Source organism: Podarcis filfolensis, assembly GCF_964270895.1.
Source record: "Podarcis filfolensis genome assembly, chromosome: 1".
Classification (NCBI taxonomy): domain Eukaryota; kingdom Metazoa; phylum Chordata; class Lepidosauria; order Squamata; family Lacertidae; genus Podarcis; species Podarcis filfolensis.
The window spans coordinates 58,268,496-58,284,730 of NC_139604.1; the positions used below are offsets into that span (position 1 = coordinate 58,268,496).

Sequence of the window (16,235 nt, forward strand, 5' to 3'; positions counted from 1 at the left end):
ACTAGAGAGTACACCCCACTGAAAAGAATGGCATTACTTCTGAATTGGCATACATAGATTTGCACTGTAATGGACTTTAAACTTTGCATTTTAAACGAGATCCTTTGCATGTTTGCATGTAAGTAATCCCTCTGAATTTCATGGTACTTCTTCCCAATTAGGTGTGCAACCATAGTTGATTAATCAGTGACAGACCACTTTAACTAGTGGGCCTCAAAGTTAAAGGACAGTTATTCATTTGCTGAGTCTCTTTTCATTCAAGCATGTTACTAATAAAGAACAAGAAAATATTGATGTTCCCTTCTAAAAAGAAGGAATAATTTATTTCCCCCCATTAAATTGCAAAGTATTGCAACCCTTTCAACAGCTCTAAAATGTATCCACGTTGAGGCTAGGGTAGCATGCAAATTTATTTAAATATACTTAATTCAGTTGAGTTAAAGGTATATCATTTAATCAACTAAAAATATGTAACTGTCTCTAGCCTGCCTTGATTGTAGTTTGGTGTTTTCCTTCAGTTGGTGGCACTCATATCTGTTTCCACCTTTCTGGTATTTGGAAGTCCCTGGTGGTTAGAACCAGGTTTCAAAGGATGCAAAAACAACCCCCCAACTTTGGGCTTACACATGCAAAGAGAGAGAGACAGAGAGAGACACACAGAGAGAATCTCTGCACCTATTTCACTGGTCTGCATCTTCTTCACAGATACCAATACTTGAAGCGCACAGGAAACTTTGAGCGCTCAGCAGGACTGCAGGCCGGGGTTGACGCCATAGAGGTGAGGACCGAGGGCAAAGGGGATAGCTGTTCCCAAGACTGCTTCATACCTGATTGTCATGGCTTGTCTGTGCCACTCTTTGATCCCTCAGGATGGCAGCAGTATTGTGTTCCTGTGCGACCTGCACATCCACTTCCCCCTCAACATTCTCGACAGCATCCGGAAGCACTGCGTGGAGGGAAAGCTGGCTTATGCGCCCATTGTCATGCGGCTGGGGTGCGGGAGCTCACCGCGAGAGCCCAATGGTAAGTGAAACACGTCTGGCTGCTGAGGAAGTGGAGGAGGCTGGACTGACTGACTGTCTGAATGAATGAGGCTGCTTACGTGAGAGGCAGCATGGCTACATTCCTCACATAGCCAGCTTAGTGTTGGGCAGCAAAAATTTGTTAAATAGCCAAACTGCTGGCACAATAATTGTGCCCTTGTTCCCATCTAGCCCTCTTACAGGATGCCTACAGACACACAACACAGATCACTGAGATCACCTGGAGGAGTGCTGTTAATTGTCCCCCAATTGGCCCCAACTAGATGTTGGGCATTTAGTGTCGCCTGTCCAATGCTGTGGAGCCCTCTTCCAGCACAGATTTGGCAAGCCACCTTCACTTTTAATTTTCTTGGAAGTCTCCTGAAGAATTTTTATGCCAACAGGCCTATACAGCTGCTTAAAACTTTCTTGTGTAGCCAGTTGTTTTAATGATTGTTCTGCACTGCTTTTGGTGCTTTTTAATTTTTTAAAATTTTAAAACATGTTTTTATATTGCTGTGCACCACCCTGTGTGAGGGCGGGATGTATGTTTCATAAATAAATAGAAATAAATAAAAACCTCTTATCTGAAACCCTCCTTAAAACTTCACTCTCATTGCAAGAGCAGAAATAACATGCAGGTTGACAGCTGCTCTGTAGGCTTCAGCTCAAACCTCTTGTGGCTCCGTCAGGGAAGTTTTGTATCCCCTTTGCAACCCAGCAGAGAAAAGCCAGACCATTTGCCTGAGGGGTGCACCACAAGTTTAGAAAAGAACCCAGGAGTCTTGGGCTCTGACTCTCCTGCTGGGAAACCTAACTTGGCTGCTCTTCTCTAAATGGTTTTGACAATAAAAGCCCTGAATAGTCATGCTGCCAAGTGAGACTGTGGAGAGAGATTCAGCATGTGTGGGGATGTTTTAGCAGTAGAAAGCAGCAGGGAAGTGTGTGTGTGTGTGTGTGTGTGTGTGTGTGTGTGTGTGTGTGTGTGTGTTAGAGAGAAAGCATACACCAAAGTTATGATTTTTAATACCTGGTGTTATTAAATTATTTATTATTGTGTCAATGGGTCCATATATTTTATCTGAAATCTTCAGGCTATCTGCACTTTGTGCAGTAGGCATTCCTTTTTTGCCAAGTACTTGTCACTTGAAATCTGTTTCATATTTTTGACCACTGTGTTGAAAATCTGGGGTAGAAGAGCCCTGGAACAGATTGGGCAGCAGAGTGAATATGCTTGCCTTCTCCCAGGGCTCTGACTTTGTTAAGAACTGCTGCCAGTCAGCACGGACAAGGCTGTCTGGGTCAAGTGAAGCTGGGCAGGTACTGGAACAATGTGTGGAGGCACTAATGGGTTGGATGAGGGACAGTAAATGGAAGCTAAACCATGGTGAGATTGAGCTGATATGGATTGGTAGTTCCTGGGACCAGGAAATAGGAATGTCTGTTCTGTACAAGGGTGCACTGCATCACTGGGACAGGTGCATAGTCTGGGGTGGGGGGGACTCCTGGATTTCACTTTACCTGGACAGGAATAACCCAGCTGCAGCAATCCAGGTACTAGTAAGCTCCTGCAATCAGCTCTATGTGAAACTGCCCTTGAGGATGGTCTGGAAACTGCATTTGGGGCAAAATAACAGCAGTCATAGTGTTAATGGATATGTCTGCACAAGACCATATAACACTGGTTCTCAAAGACCTGCGCTGACTGACTGCATGTCACTGGGCCTTGTTTAAAGTTTTAGATGTAAGTCCTAAATGGCTCAGGACCTGGGGATCTGAAGGAGCGCTTGGGGTTGGCTGTGGAAGGTTCTTCTGCAGTCCCCTTGTTAACTGGAATCAGGCAATCTGGGACTTGCCAGAGGACCTTCTTGGCAATTCGCACCCTAGTGGTGGAATCATCTCCCCACTGAGCATGTTGGGGGGGGGGCAACATGGCCCTGTTGTTTGTAACAAGAGATAGATCAATGCTTTTTCTTTGTATTTTCCTTTTTTGTTTTAATTGATGCTTGTATTTTAAATTGTTTTACCTTGCCCTGAAATCACTACTGAAGGGGGGGCACAATATAATTTGTATAAACAATGAATAAAGAAGAAGAGAAACAAGTCCTGGTTTCGCAGAAGTTCATCTAATTAAAGTTATCTCTATACATGTTTTGAATCCACATGAGATAATATTTGCTGCCAGCAGAGGACAGAGTGGCTTCTTTGGGTAGCAAAATGAATGGGAGACCATAACTGTCTAGGCTGTCAAGATCCCGGCAACATTCTTGGTTCATTTTTCTCAGGCTACTGGGAGGTGAATGGCTTTGGTCTCTTTGGGATCTACAAATCTGACTTTGACCGTATTGGTGGGATGAACACAGAAGAGTTCCGGGACCGCTGGGGTGGAGAGGACTGGGAGCTGTTGGACAGGTGAGATTTCTGGGATGGCCCAGAGCCCCAAAATCCCCCAGTGCTGGGTAAAGACCTGGTGCAGGACAAGGCAGGTTTATTGACTCTGGGTACATAGCTGGCAACATTTGGTGTAGAGATGAGGATCTTGAGGTCTACTGCACTTTGCAGAGGTGTCTGTCACAAGTCAATGATGTCATATGTGCAGGCCTCAACATATGTAGCATGGTTCAAGATCCCTGTTGCCATCCCTGAGCAGGGTGGGCATAATCAGCACCACGCAGACAAATTTAATGCCCTAAAATACCATTATGTTTATGTTAAGGAAGAAGGTGATATTCTCTAGCATTCTAGCCTCTCCCCCCACTTTTGTTCTTTCCTCTCTCTCTTTTTTGAAGGACAACAAAATTAACCCTTTCCTTCCCCAACAGCAATGTTCTAACCTTTTTTAATGAAATTCTTTGGAGGTTGTGTTTTCTGCTGCTGCACACACACCTACCTACATTTTTAATTGAGAAGGGGCAAACTGCAGCACAGCCTCTCTCTCACCTCTCAACGCAAAGCTGTACCGCCCCTCCATCTATTGGATGTTGTTCAATTGACTTTGAAAAGGGCCTGGGGCTTTCATGCCAAATCTGAAATGTGATTGGAGCCTCTGCTGTGACTTTGCAGAAATGCCCCGAGGCTGTTGGTCTACTTGAAGATTTTTTCATTTCAAGATGTGCCACCAATTCCCAGTTCCTTGTTGTAGTGTTCAGAAGGCCGGGGTGCTGCATTCACCCTTGATTTTAACCTCTGCTTAACAAAGGGGAAGCCATTCACCCCAAGGTTTGCACAGGAAACCTGCAAGGTCTCCCTGTCCCTGACGTACACTGGGAGAAGTAAAACCCTATCCCCTTAGTTGTTAGATGACTGATATATATATTCTTCAAAGAATAGTGAAAGAGCCAAAACCGGGATTTCCTCATACTTATCATTTATTTCTTACATTTATAGGCTTCCTTTCAACCAATCTGGTAGAGCTATCAAATTATCAAAATGTCTTTAGAAATTTAACCATGTAGAGTAAATTGATTTTAAAACTTGCATGCCAACATTGCAGGGTCACATAACTCAACTGAGGGCCCTTTGATTGCTGCAGTCTTAGAACAACCTCCTAATTTTCTTTGGGGTAATGCCAGCACACAGCAGAGGCCTTTGCCCCCACCAGTGAATTTTGGCCCCTTCTGCTCTTCCACCGAGAGAGTCATAAAAGAAAAAGCATTGTTTATCTGTCCTGCAGAACTGGCCCCAGTGAACTGTATCCCTAGCACCAGGTAGTGTTAGAAAAGCAAAAAGCAACACTTTCAAGGCTTGTGTGTATGACCATGTCTTTCATGAGTGGCTCAGCCTGGAAACATGGTGAGGGAGATGCCACCATGCCATAGTTGCAGTTTTGGATTTGGCCAACCACAGTGATCTTGTTTCTTGATAGCCTTTGGATTAATATGGACCAGCACAGTAACTTTCATGTCACTGTGAGATCTGTCATTGTGAGGTTACTTTTGAGATCTGGTGCAGACGGCACTACAAGTGGCTGGCTCCCCACAAGCTTACCATTCACATGAGTGGTCTGCTCATGTAATCATGATGCCAGAAGAGATCACTTTTTTTTCTTCTGTGACCAGAAAAAACTGCAGGTTCCCAATTTTTGTATTCACAAAACAGCCATGATATTGTGTGTTTGCTCTTCTAACATTATGCTGCTTATGAATATCGACCACTTACTTAGCATTTATTTTCAAGGAGTAACAGGCAGCAATACCAGTTCTAGCCTCTCTTATGTCAGCATGTTTGACACCCGAAAAGGTCGCCACCTGGAAGCAGTCAGATCCTAGCAATGAAGGATGAAGAAGACAAGAATTACTTGTCAACCTGAGGCCTTTATTTTTGCAGTCGGTGGTCAAAGCAATTTATATATACTCACAATAATAAACAGAATATAAATAAAATATGCAACTAACAACAAATCCCTGCATGCATATCCTTAGGCACTAAGTGTTTGCCCACATCAAAAGATCTTACTTTACCCTTTGGAAGTTCAAGCTTTGGCAATGCTTAAGAGAGAAATTTCAGAAATCTGGATTAGCTGATGAGAATCTTTCCCTAAATGCCATGCAGCCCAGCAGGTTTGTTCAGGTTTGCTGTATGGGTTTACTCAGGAGTAAGTCGCAGGGAGATGAATAAGACTTCTTTGAGTAAGGGTGTTACAGCTTTGGTTTGCAAATGACACACTGAACATGCTCTCAAATGTGTATGCTAAAGAGGTGTGAAGGGGGTATAATTTAGGAGGCAGTCTCTAAAAGGTGTTTTCACGCATGACATTTAAAAGTAGTTTGTTCTTCAGTTACCACACAATGATAACTTAAAATCTCCATTGGCAAAATGTACATTCCGTTTCTTTCCCACATTATACCCTGTGTTAGCAAGGGTGAGAGAGTCTCAGCATGTGTTTTAGTGGCATAGTTGAAAGTGGTTTAAGTCCTTAACAGATGTTTAGTTGGAGGACTAAATGACCTTTCTGTCTCTTGATTTCCTTCTGTTTGGCTTGCTCACAGGGTGCTTCAGAGTGGGCTGGAGGTGGAACGTTTGCGACTCAGGAACTTTTACCATTACTACCATTCCAAACGTGGCATGTGGAATTCACGCAGCAAGAAGACACCCAAAGACTAAACACCAGCCCTGCCCTCAGCTGATCCCCACTCCTGGTCCTCTTCGGGAGGCGAAGAGGAAGCAGCAGCTGCCATCTTGGCTTTGCTACCTGTGACTCGGCACACCTTCCACACTGCTGCAGGTGCCCTTCTGGATGCAGCATCAGTCAGAGGCCCTGCACAAGGGCTCTCGGGAGTCAAGGGTTTCTACTGAACTATTTAAAGCAAACCATGTTTACTTTGGGATTTTTTTGTGACTTTTCTTAAGGGATCTAATTTCTTAGTCAGAAATTGCATTTATTAACTCAGTAGTACTGAAAGGTCGGGATTCCTGCTGAAAGGGAGAATGGGATGTGCCTTCCAGTATTACTACAGCCAGGAAGGAAGGTGCTGGGACCGCTACACAAAGCTCATGCAGCTGCCAGGGGAGGATCACGGTTGTTACTTGGCTCATAGTTTTGGCACCTGAAAGCAAAGGAAGAATCTTCAGTGTGACAAGTGCTGTTCACTCCTGAGGTGACTGGGCCTCAACACTATATCATGGTCAAAGTGGGCCCTCAGGAGAGTTCAATGTCCTAAGAGGATTTTTGAGGAAAAGGCTCATGTCAGGTTTTGGGGGGGGTGTTTCAGTCTTTCTAAGTGAATTTTGGGTTTCTGGCCCATCTGCATATTTTCTGGATCTGTCTTAGGTAGAGGCAGCCCCAAATCTAGCCCCCTGTGATCTTCCTACACATACCTGCTGCTTCTGTGACTGATGAAGATCATGCTAGGATGGAGTTGGGGGAAAGAGTTTCAAGAGAGAGAGGGCACAATCATGAGAGTGCCCTTCACTACTCTCAGAGCCACTTCAGATGCAATAATCTTGCTAAGGGGGCTGGGGGTATAGGCACCTTGTGCTTCCTGTTCTTCCACATCTCAGTCTTATCAGAAAGAGAACTTGCACATCTTCCCTGCGCTGGGGGTGCAGAGACTCCCAATGTGAGCACATATTCCAGATAGGAACAGTACAGTTCTCTTTCACACTTCAATGAAATGGCAAAGGAACAGAAAAGTATTGAGGCCCTTCCACTTTCTTTTCCCATCACAACAAATTCGCATCAGAATTGGCTTGCACCCTTCTCATTCTTCCCTTTCATCCTTCATCTGTTGTTTGAATGTACAAGGAAAGTATCGAGTAGCTCTCTGTGCCATTTGAATGGCCACAGAGAGAGTAGGTGAGTTTCTGTATAACCATCAGCATTGGAGCAGCCAGGAATTAAGGAGAAACCCTGGGAAACCATGAGTGCTGAGTTGCTCAGTGAGCCTAAGCTTCCAGTTACTGCCCACTCTTCTCCAGTCACCCAACCAAGCTAATGAAAGAAAGGTGGGTACCACCCTCATGCTATGAGGTGTGAACACCCACCACCATAAAAACCCTCATTTTGGGGAGGGGATTGGATAGCTAGGAAAATCAGGATGGGCTGAAAGAGTGGACTGGAGGCCCATGTTTTCCTCTAGTCCACATTACTTCCAGAGGAACCCCCCTCCTTTTCCACACACAGTTGGAGAAGTAGGTGAGGTTTCACTATCCTCAGGTTCATCTTCACAGGCTGCTGTGGTTGGGGTAACAGAAAGGGATGGTGCAGGAATCAAAGGAGGGGAGGGCACAACAATATTTCCAAGCTAATTTCTGTGAAATTATGAGGTAGAAAGCTGTTTTCAGAAAGTTATGTCTGGTTTTGTTTTATTTTTTTATTTTTATTGATATTGTTATTAAAAATAAAGTAAATGTCTTGGTTCTGATTATCTCCCAGGTTTCAGTTTTGGTGCTTTGCAAATGCCATCTGAAAAAAGATTGATTTCCACTGCAAAGATCCTTCCCCTCCCAGCCATGCAATGGTATAGGAAGAGTATTGTGTTGTGACACTACTGGTGCACTCAACCTTTGCCTCACCTAGACTATCCCCAAGAGGGTCTGACACTGCAATTGGTGCTGTGCTGAAAACTTCTCCCACTTTTCCCCAAGCAATCTCTATCATAAATGAGAAATTATCAAAGTCATCTCCCTGGTGCTCTGCATTCTGCAGCCCCTCCAAGCATGAAAAGCCTGTGACATCCCAGGGTGGGCTTTGCTGTAAGCACAGGAAGCTGGGAGGGTTGTCTACCATGCTCCCAGCTTTTAAGTTATTTTTACTTTTAAATAAATCAGTACACTTAAAAAAAATGTATTAGGAAGCACTTCCCTTAGAAACAAAGGGAAGAGCGCTTAAATCCAGGAGCTAGGTTGCCAGTCGCCCCAGCCTCAGGTAACTCCAGGAGAGGAGACCATGGAGGAAATTCATCCCATGGGCCTTTTCAGATCAGGAAGGCTGCAGGGTGCCAGGGAAATACTTAATAGAAAGAAAAACACACCATATTTTTCTTTGCAAAATTACAAATGCCTTTTAAAGCACATTGTGAATGAAGCATAAAAACAGAAGTCTCTTTTTACAAGGGAAGAAATCTAAAGAAACTGGAGGGCATGTTTGAGCAAGCACTACCCAAAACACCTTTACGCTTCAGCCTGGATTTGCCAACATGGTCACAATGGCATCCGTGAGAACTTCTGCTGGTGCCCTCTCCCTTTGCCATGCTGTGGATGGTGAACTGCCCCCGCCCCACCTGTGGAAAGTGCAGTGGGGAAAAAGAACGCCACTCATGCTGAGCGCCTGGTTGCGTTAAATGGGGGCAAGAGAAAGGCACATTGTATTCGTTTCTGTAAGAGAAAAACAACTTTCTGAATTTTAGAAAAGGCATTAAGGATGTGAAAGAAATGCCTTCAAACTGACATTCACATCCAGATTTCATCAACGCTGCTCTGCCCTGCCACACAGGTTTCACCCTGGCCGGCCACAGCTGGGTGTGGTCACACTGACATGCTTTTGGGCTATATTTAGCTCTAAAGAGAAGGGAAAAAATAGAAGGAAGGCAGGCAGTGCCACTGAGAAAAGGACACGAGAGGCAGGAGGAACTCGGCAGGTGCTAGGAAATGTGTTCATTAAGAAAATGTGGCTAAATGCATTTTGGGTTTTTGAACAAAACACACTTGGGGGTGGGGCAACACTATTAGTCTGATTCTGCCATGATAGAATGTTCCTTTTTGCTAGCTCTGGAGATTCAGCTAAGGCTGTTTGCAATGCAGACTCTTTCAAGCGTCAAATACATGGATACAGAGCTGATGGCAAGTTACTACAGCTTGCTAATCCCTGCAAAGGCATAAGCAGAAGAACAAACTCATGAAAGATGGCACCTCATCTTCTCTGAATAATCTTGTCCCTGATTAGTGCTCTCTTTGCATTTTGTTCCAGGAAAGCCAGGATCTCATTATAGAGGAGCTGACTTCCCTGCATTAATCTTTTCCCATTCTGGCCAGACCTCATAAGGAACGCTGTCTCTGCCACAATAGCCTCACTTAAGGCAAGCCATGAACAAGCAAGCCTGCTGGTGCACAGAACTGATTAACAGCAGGGCAGCTAGAAAAGAACGATTAAAAAAACTTTGGTCCCCTTTTGTAACGTACATAACACCAGCTTAATGTTAAAATATTTTTTGCTGCTGGAATAAAAAGATATAAAGCTTATAATGCTTGACAAACAACATGTGAATAATTGAATGATAGTGTTTAAATAATGAGTTTGTTATATATTTGATAATAGGTTTTTTATAGATTATTATATATTATCAGTGTTGTGTTTTGTATCAGGGTATGTGTATATTAAAGAGGGGGGAAATCACAACATTTTTGCTCCTTACCCACAGCTAAGTCATGGTTTTCAGAAGCTGGGTCTCAACCTCATCACCCTATGGAGAGGATCTGGTTCAGCTTATACACAAGTTAGCAGGCCTCAAGACTTCCCTCTTGTAATTCATTAGGTCTACAACTATAACAGAAAGAAACTTCCACCTCTCACATATCACCTCTAGGCACCACATTTATGCAGTCTCCATGAATCCATTCTTAGTCTCTGGGCAAGGAGGAATCATAGAGCCCATGCAGTAAATATCATCTTGATAACTCATCAGTATATACCTAGCCCAGCAAGGTTAGAGCCACATCTAGAGGCCCACTACACACTGACCCATGCAATTGCATTATACTGGTGGCCAGTTGTGCATCAGACAAACTGGAGTGGGTGCTTATGCTGCTGGTTCCAGATTTTGCATAGTATTGGGATCAGGCTGTTTCACCTGATACTATTCTTGACTGCAGTGGTACAATTAAGGATCTCAGACCTTCCATATCCACTCCATTGGACTGATGGGTGCCCACAGCTGAGTTGGGCTAAGCTGAAAAGTCAATGAAACCTGTTGGTTTTTGTTATGGATTTGTTCTGTCATTAAAGCTCCATGGGTATGGGCCCAGGGTAGTGGAAGGCATGTCTCGTCTCATCTCATTTGTTCCTCTGAAGACTCTTAAATAATCAGAAGAAGGCATGATATGAGAACCCCACCCTCCTAGGCTAGACAAAGGCATCAGGGAAAAAGGGTTTCTTGACAGGAGCATCTTCCCTATGGGAATTCCTTACCCAAAGAGGTCCATCAGACCCACTCACTTGTTATTTTTCATAGGCTGGCCTTTTAAAGCTATCAGTTTTATTTCTGGTTTTATCTTGGCTGTTTGAATACAGGGATAGTTGCTTATATTGTTTTAATTTAACTATATATTAATTTTATTTTTGTTGTAAACCTTGGCATGACTACTAAGTGTGCTCTGTGTTTTTTACACAAAAGAACAACAGGAGTAGTCTGTCACCTGGACTTCTCTAGCTGAGCACCTTCGACTGCAGCACAAAAACAGCTCACCTTGCTTTGCTTACAAAACACAACAGGTGGATGACCCAGAAGAAAATGAGGAGAGATGCAAAGAAGATATCAACACTGCCAATATGTGTTGTCATATACAAAGCATTTCCCCATGCGATCAAGATCAGAGGTGGGGCAGAAGATAGATGGGCATCCACCCCTTGATATTTGGGACACCAAGGATTTCTGATTCCCAACTGTTCAACAATAGCAACACCAACAACAACAGCTTTCCCTACCTCCTCCTAAATCAGGCTGCTGAGATAGCTTGGGAGCTGGGGACAATCAGTTCTGAAAGAAAAAAAAAAGGAATTATTTAATCATGCACATCACAGCAACTGCTACCTACAAATTCCTGGGCTGAAGCAATCCCAAAAGGCAAGGGAGCAGCTAAGCAAGAGATATGTATGGAGTTTCTTTCCCACCTATCAACTTGACAAGCTGGAGGCATCAGCATAATGGAAAGTGAACTTTTTTCCTTTTTTTTTAAAGGGTATTTGGCTTCTCATTGGTTGTGCTTATTTTCCAAACAAAAATATTAATTGGGTACTGCTTCCAATGTCAGTTAGCAAGTCACTGCTAGCTTGCACAGCCTCAGCGGGCAGATAAGGATTCATTTTCTTCCCCCTTCATTGCACAAACACTTCTACATTCTGCCTCACCCACCAACCCATCACTGCCATAGGTGACTTAGAAAGTGTGAACCCAAAGTCAAAGCATTTCTTTGTTAAAAAACCAACCTAGTACAGAAATTCACCCTAACATACCCAGTCACACAAACCGTTTCTGTAAAACCTTGGACCCTGCACATTTTCCTGATAATTGAGTTGTCATGATTGTTATATGAATTATGTTACTGTTCAAACCCAATTTATCTAGCAGAGTTGAGCCTCACACCTCAGTCGGTGAGATCACTGCCTAACACTTGCAGTGGCACCTTCAGGCAGCATCACATCAGGCAACCATTAAATACCGTAATATTCCCACTAGCGTCTGTCCTCTCTTGTAGTACCACTCTGGTTGTTCTCCCTTAAAAAGGTGCCCTGCAGTTGCATACCAGGACATGAGGACAACATGAGCAACATAGTTTGCACATCATGGTAAGTCAAACCATGGCTGATGAGGACCACACAAATATGCTTATTCCCAGAGCGGAGCTCACATCTGCTTTGCACCTTTGAGCTCATGGAAGCATGGCAGCTAAAGCAAGCCTTGGACTTAGTGTGTCATCTGAACCCAAGATTGTGATTAAACTTTCTCCTCCTTAACCACAATCAACAACCAAGAAAAAAGCTTGGCTACACACCACAGTTAAAGAGGGAAAAGCTCAGCCACAATCTCCAGTTCAGATAACTGTGCTAAGCCAAGGCTTGTCTTAGCAGCTGTGCTGCACCACCTAAAAAGACTGGGGAGGAGCAAAGCAGGTGTGATCTCCCCAGGAGCCAATATGTGCAAACATGGCCACTGAGACAACCCAACCTGAAGGGAGGGACAAGTGAGCTAATGTGGGAATTCTATCATTTATTTCAATAAACGTACCTTTTGGGGCAAAGCAACACAAAAGGTGGCTTACATTTCATTAAAAAAATAAAGAATGCTACAAAACTAGACTATTTACATTACAGAGGTACAAAATTATTTCAAACAGGCAAGCCCAAAATAAACAGAAATACATGGACTGGTGGTATCTCCACAGTAAAGCATTTGCTTTGAATGCAGAAGGTCCCTTGTTCAGCCCTGGGGCTGCCAGCTTGGTGCTGACCCATGACACTGCCTTGTTCATAGGTGCTTCTCCAGCTGTGGAATGCCCTCGCTAGCGAGGTGCACCTGTCGCCACCATTAATAACTTCTAGGAGGAATTTGAAAATGTTCCGGTTTACCCAGGCATTTGGTGGTTGAAGAATATTGTTCCTGGCAAGCACAAGAACACTGGCTGGAATAGTGCTTTGAACTGTACCTGCTTTTAGAATGCTTTTAACTGTAATTGCTTCCAGAATGGTTTAACTGTGTTTGTGTGTGTGTGTTTTAAGAAGTGTGGACCTCTTTGCTGCACTAGGCTCTTTCAGGAGGTAGGGCAGGATACACTGTAAATTGAACAAATAGCAATAAAATCCCTGATACCTCTAGGTTGGGCAGAGAAGACTCCCGCCCGAAATCCTGGAGAGCTGCTACCAGTAAGTGAACCAATGATCTGATTCAATATAAGGCACCGTTTCCTGTGCTAAAAAGCCAAATTTAGATTTTTGGAGGCCATGGACAACTACACCTCCTTAATTTGCTTTTTGGTTTCCCCACCTCTGTTAAAAACAGCAATACGTAGGGTGTTGCTGAGTTACAGCTTTAATTTTGGGGGGTATGACTGTTCTTTTCATCTTTTGTTGTTTTTAGCTGCTGTTTTGGAAGGGCATTTGCCTAGGAATTTTAAAAATCCTTTTCTTTCTGTGGAAGCCAGAGTGAAACAACACCCCCCCCCCCATATATACATACATATTTGCCTGCTGATGAACAAGCACAGGCCCTAGCTTGACTAAGAGAATCCGAGCATCTCCCTGGGGCCATGAGCACCACCCAGTCAGCCACACCCAGCTAGCGCACTCTTTCTGGCACACCCAGCCAGCAGTTTCACCATCAAGAACACCTTCCTGAGGTTGTCCAACTCACCACCAGCACATTTAGTTAGGATCCAGTTCTGATAAAGAACCTGGAATCAGAAGCAGTCCTGAGCCTGTGAGTAAGCATCCTATGCATGTCTGCTCTGTGGTTAAGTCCCACTGAGTTCTCTTTATCCCCAGGTAACTTTGGGTCAGGAACTTTTCATTCCCTAATACTATACTTGTTCAATCTCCACTCACTCTAAGATGTGTTCCCCATCTTTTCAGTCAGGTATTTAAGGTAGCTTGCCTTAATGATAACGATACAGTAAATTCACATTGTTTAAAATCAGAAAACCCATGAACGTAACAGTAAAGCAGCAAACGAGAGAAAGCAGCCAGCACCAACCCTAACGCCAATTAAACACAGCTGTTTTTAATTGCTGTTTTGGAGGACCATGTTAGTATGTTTCATGCTTTTCCTCTTTTAATGTGTGTGTGTGTTTAATTCATCTTTTATGGTTAACCTCTTTAGGAACTTGGATCCAAATGACAAGCCGTGCACGAAGAAAACAAAATGAATAATTGGTGAAACAAAAAGGGTTTTAATGCCCAAGAGGGATTTTACCTTTTGTGTGGAGGACACAGGAAGCAGTGCTACATTAGATAACCTCAGAGGACAGAGAAGCTCACATGCTAAAGAGTGTTTTTTCAAGACAGGCTGCTAGATTATGCACCTAGTTGCTAAGAGCAGTCCCATGTAAAGTAAATTGCAGTAATCTAGCCAGAAGTTTACCAAGGCATGAATAATGGATGCAACATTCCTCCTGCGGTGAGCCTATATTTGAGGTATCAGTGAAATCTGGACTTTATTTGAGCCAGTGTTCACCAACAGAGAAGCTGCTTTAAAAGCCAGGGTTAGTCCTAGAATTGGGGGGGGGGGAGGGGAGAGAACCTTGAAGCACTTTTAATTAACTGTTTTATCAGTTAATGTATTACCACTGGAGTCTGATAAAGTATGCTTGGCCCTCAACACCAACTTCGTTGGACTGGTCATGTTGTCTGGATGCCCGATTATCGTCTTCCAAAGCAACTACTCTATTCCGAACTTAAAAATGGAAAGCGTAATGCTGGTGGTCAACAAAAGAGGTTTAAAGACTCTCTCAAGGCAAATCTAAAACAATGTAGTAAACACCGACAACTGGGAAACACTGGCCTGCGAGTGCTCCAGTTGGAGAACAGCCTTTACCAAAGGTGTCATGGACTTTGAAGACACTCGAACTCAGAATGCAAGGGAGAAACGTGCTAAAAGGAAGGCACACTTGGCAAATCTTGACCAACTTCCACCCAGAAACCTATGTCCCCACTGTGGAAGGACATGTGGATTCAGAATTGGCCTCCACAGTCACTTACAGACTCATTGTTAAAACCGTGCTTATGGAAGAAAATCTTACTCGGCTACTAGTGATCACCAAAGAAGAAAGAAGGAGGAAGTTAAATAAAACTTTCAATGTTCGGTTCCTGAATTAAGATGTACCAGGGCTCAAGCCTACCAAGGAATCACAGATTCTGTCTTGGCAGATCTCCCACTAAACCCAAATGTGTGAGAACTACGTCATAATCTAATGGGAAAAGAAAAGCACTCTGTGCATGGTCAGAGGCAGCACTCCCTCCCAAGTGCCAAGTCTGGGTTGTAGAAAACAAAACAAGCCTTGTAGTTAAATTCTGTTTCTCTGGGCAGAAACTAGAGTACTGACAGATATAATGACTTGCCTAAAACTGCCGTATGGGGGAGATGGGATGCGGAGAATCAAATTCATGACTTCTAAATCCATATACTTCCCATTCTCTTCTGCTGCCATGTGGCAGCTTTATTTTTGCGTTCAATCCTGCACTTTGCATTTTACAGCTAGGCTAATCTCATCTCAACAAATTGCTGCAAACCTGATTTATGGCAAGCTGACCTGCAACCCGCTCCTGCCCCCTTCTGCATATACAACAGCTTCCATGTTCTTCTACTTGGCCTTTTCCACCTCTTTGTAACGCAGAGCCGAGGGAGACACTGGAGTCTTCCCATTAGACAATGAACAAACATTTCCGAAAGAGCACTCCTGACCTCCATCTCTCTTTCATGCCAGGACATTGATAAGGTATTAGAAGCCACCCTAGAACTGGCCATATTGAGTATTTTCCAAGACAACAGCACACACTCACACTGCAAAGAACTCGTAAGTCACCTACTCTCAGCAGCCAGGAGCACCATGACACTGGAGGGACCTGTCAGGAGTGAACATGGACCATGGGTACCCAACCATATGGGAAACAGCCCTACTAGAAAAACTTGCCAACAGATTGAAATTAGCACAGAAACAAACAAAAGAGGACGCCTTCACCCCGGTGCGGCTTCCCTTCATTACATACACAGCCCAACAAGACAACAACAAGAACCCACGGAAAGCATGCAAATTGATGTGGCTAACTGGATCCAGAAACTCGTCTACCTCACACATGGAAATAAAACTCACTGCAGCCAACTAATGTCAACCAACCATGCCCTGGGCCCCCCAACCTCTCTCATCACCAATGAAAAGTAATAAATGAATAGAAAGAGAACCTACCCACAAGACGCTGACACAGAAACTTTGCACATAAAAGAATGAAAGTTTACTACCCCCTCTTCTCCTCCCCTCTCTTATTCCACAACCCTATACAGTGGTACC

At 43.8% G+C, this 16,235-nt stretch overlaps 1 protein-coding gene and 1 long non-coding RNA gene across 8 annotated transcripts in view; one reads left to right on the plus strand and one right to left on the minus strand.

The window, feature by feature from the left end:
* The window catches only part of B4GALNT4 (beta-1,4-N-acetyl-galactosaminyltransferase 4), a 160,458-nt gene extending 152,570 nt beyond the window's left edge, over positions 1-7,888 (plus strand). For all 6 annotated transcript variants that reach the window (XM_083607014.1, XM_083607017.1, XM_083607018.1 and 3 more), the window contains 4 exons: positions 706-778; positions 870-1,023; positions 3,308-3,434; positions 6,011-7,888. In XM_083607014.1, the coding sequence (XP_083463140.1) occupies positions 706-778; positions 870-1,023; positions 3,308-3,434; positions 6,011-6,125 (469 nt within the window). In that variant the 3' untranslated portion in view covers positions 6,126-7,888. The remainder of the gene's footprint in view (positions 1-705; positions 779-869; positions 1,024-3,307; positions 3,435-6,010) is intronic.
* The window catches only part of LOC310769782, a 57,589-nt gene continuing 45,722 nt past the window's right edge, over positions 4,369-16,235 (minus strand). For both annotated transcript variants that reach the window (XR_014551814.1, XR_014551815.1), the window contains exons 3-4: positions 11,164-11,215; positions 4,369-5,286 (exon numbers count right to left, since the gene is read on the minus strand). This is a non-coding gene — a long non-coding RNA (uncharacterized lncRNA). The remainder of the gene's footprint in view (positions 5,287-11,163; positions 11,216-16,235) is intronic.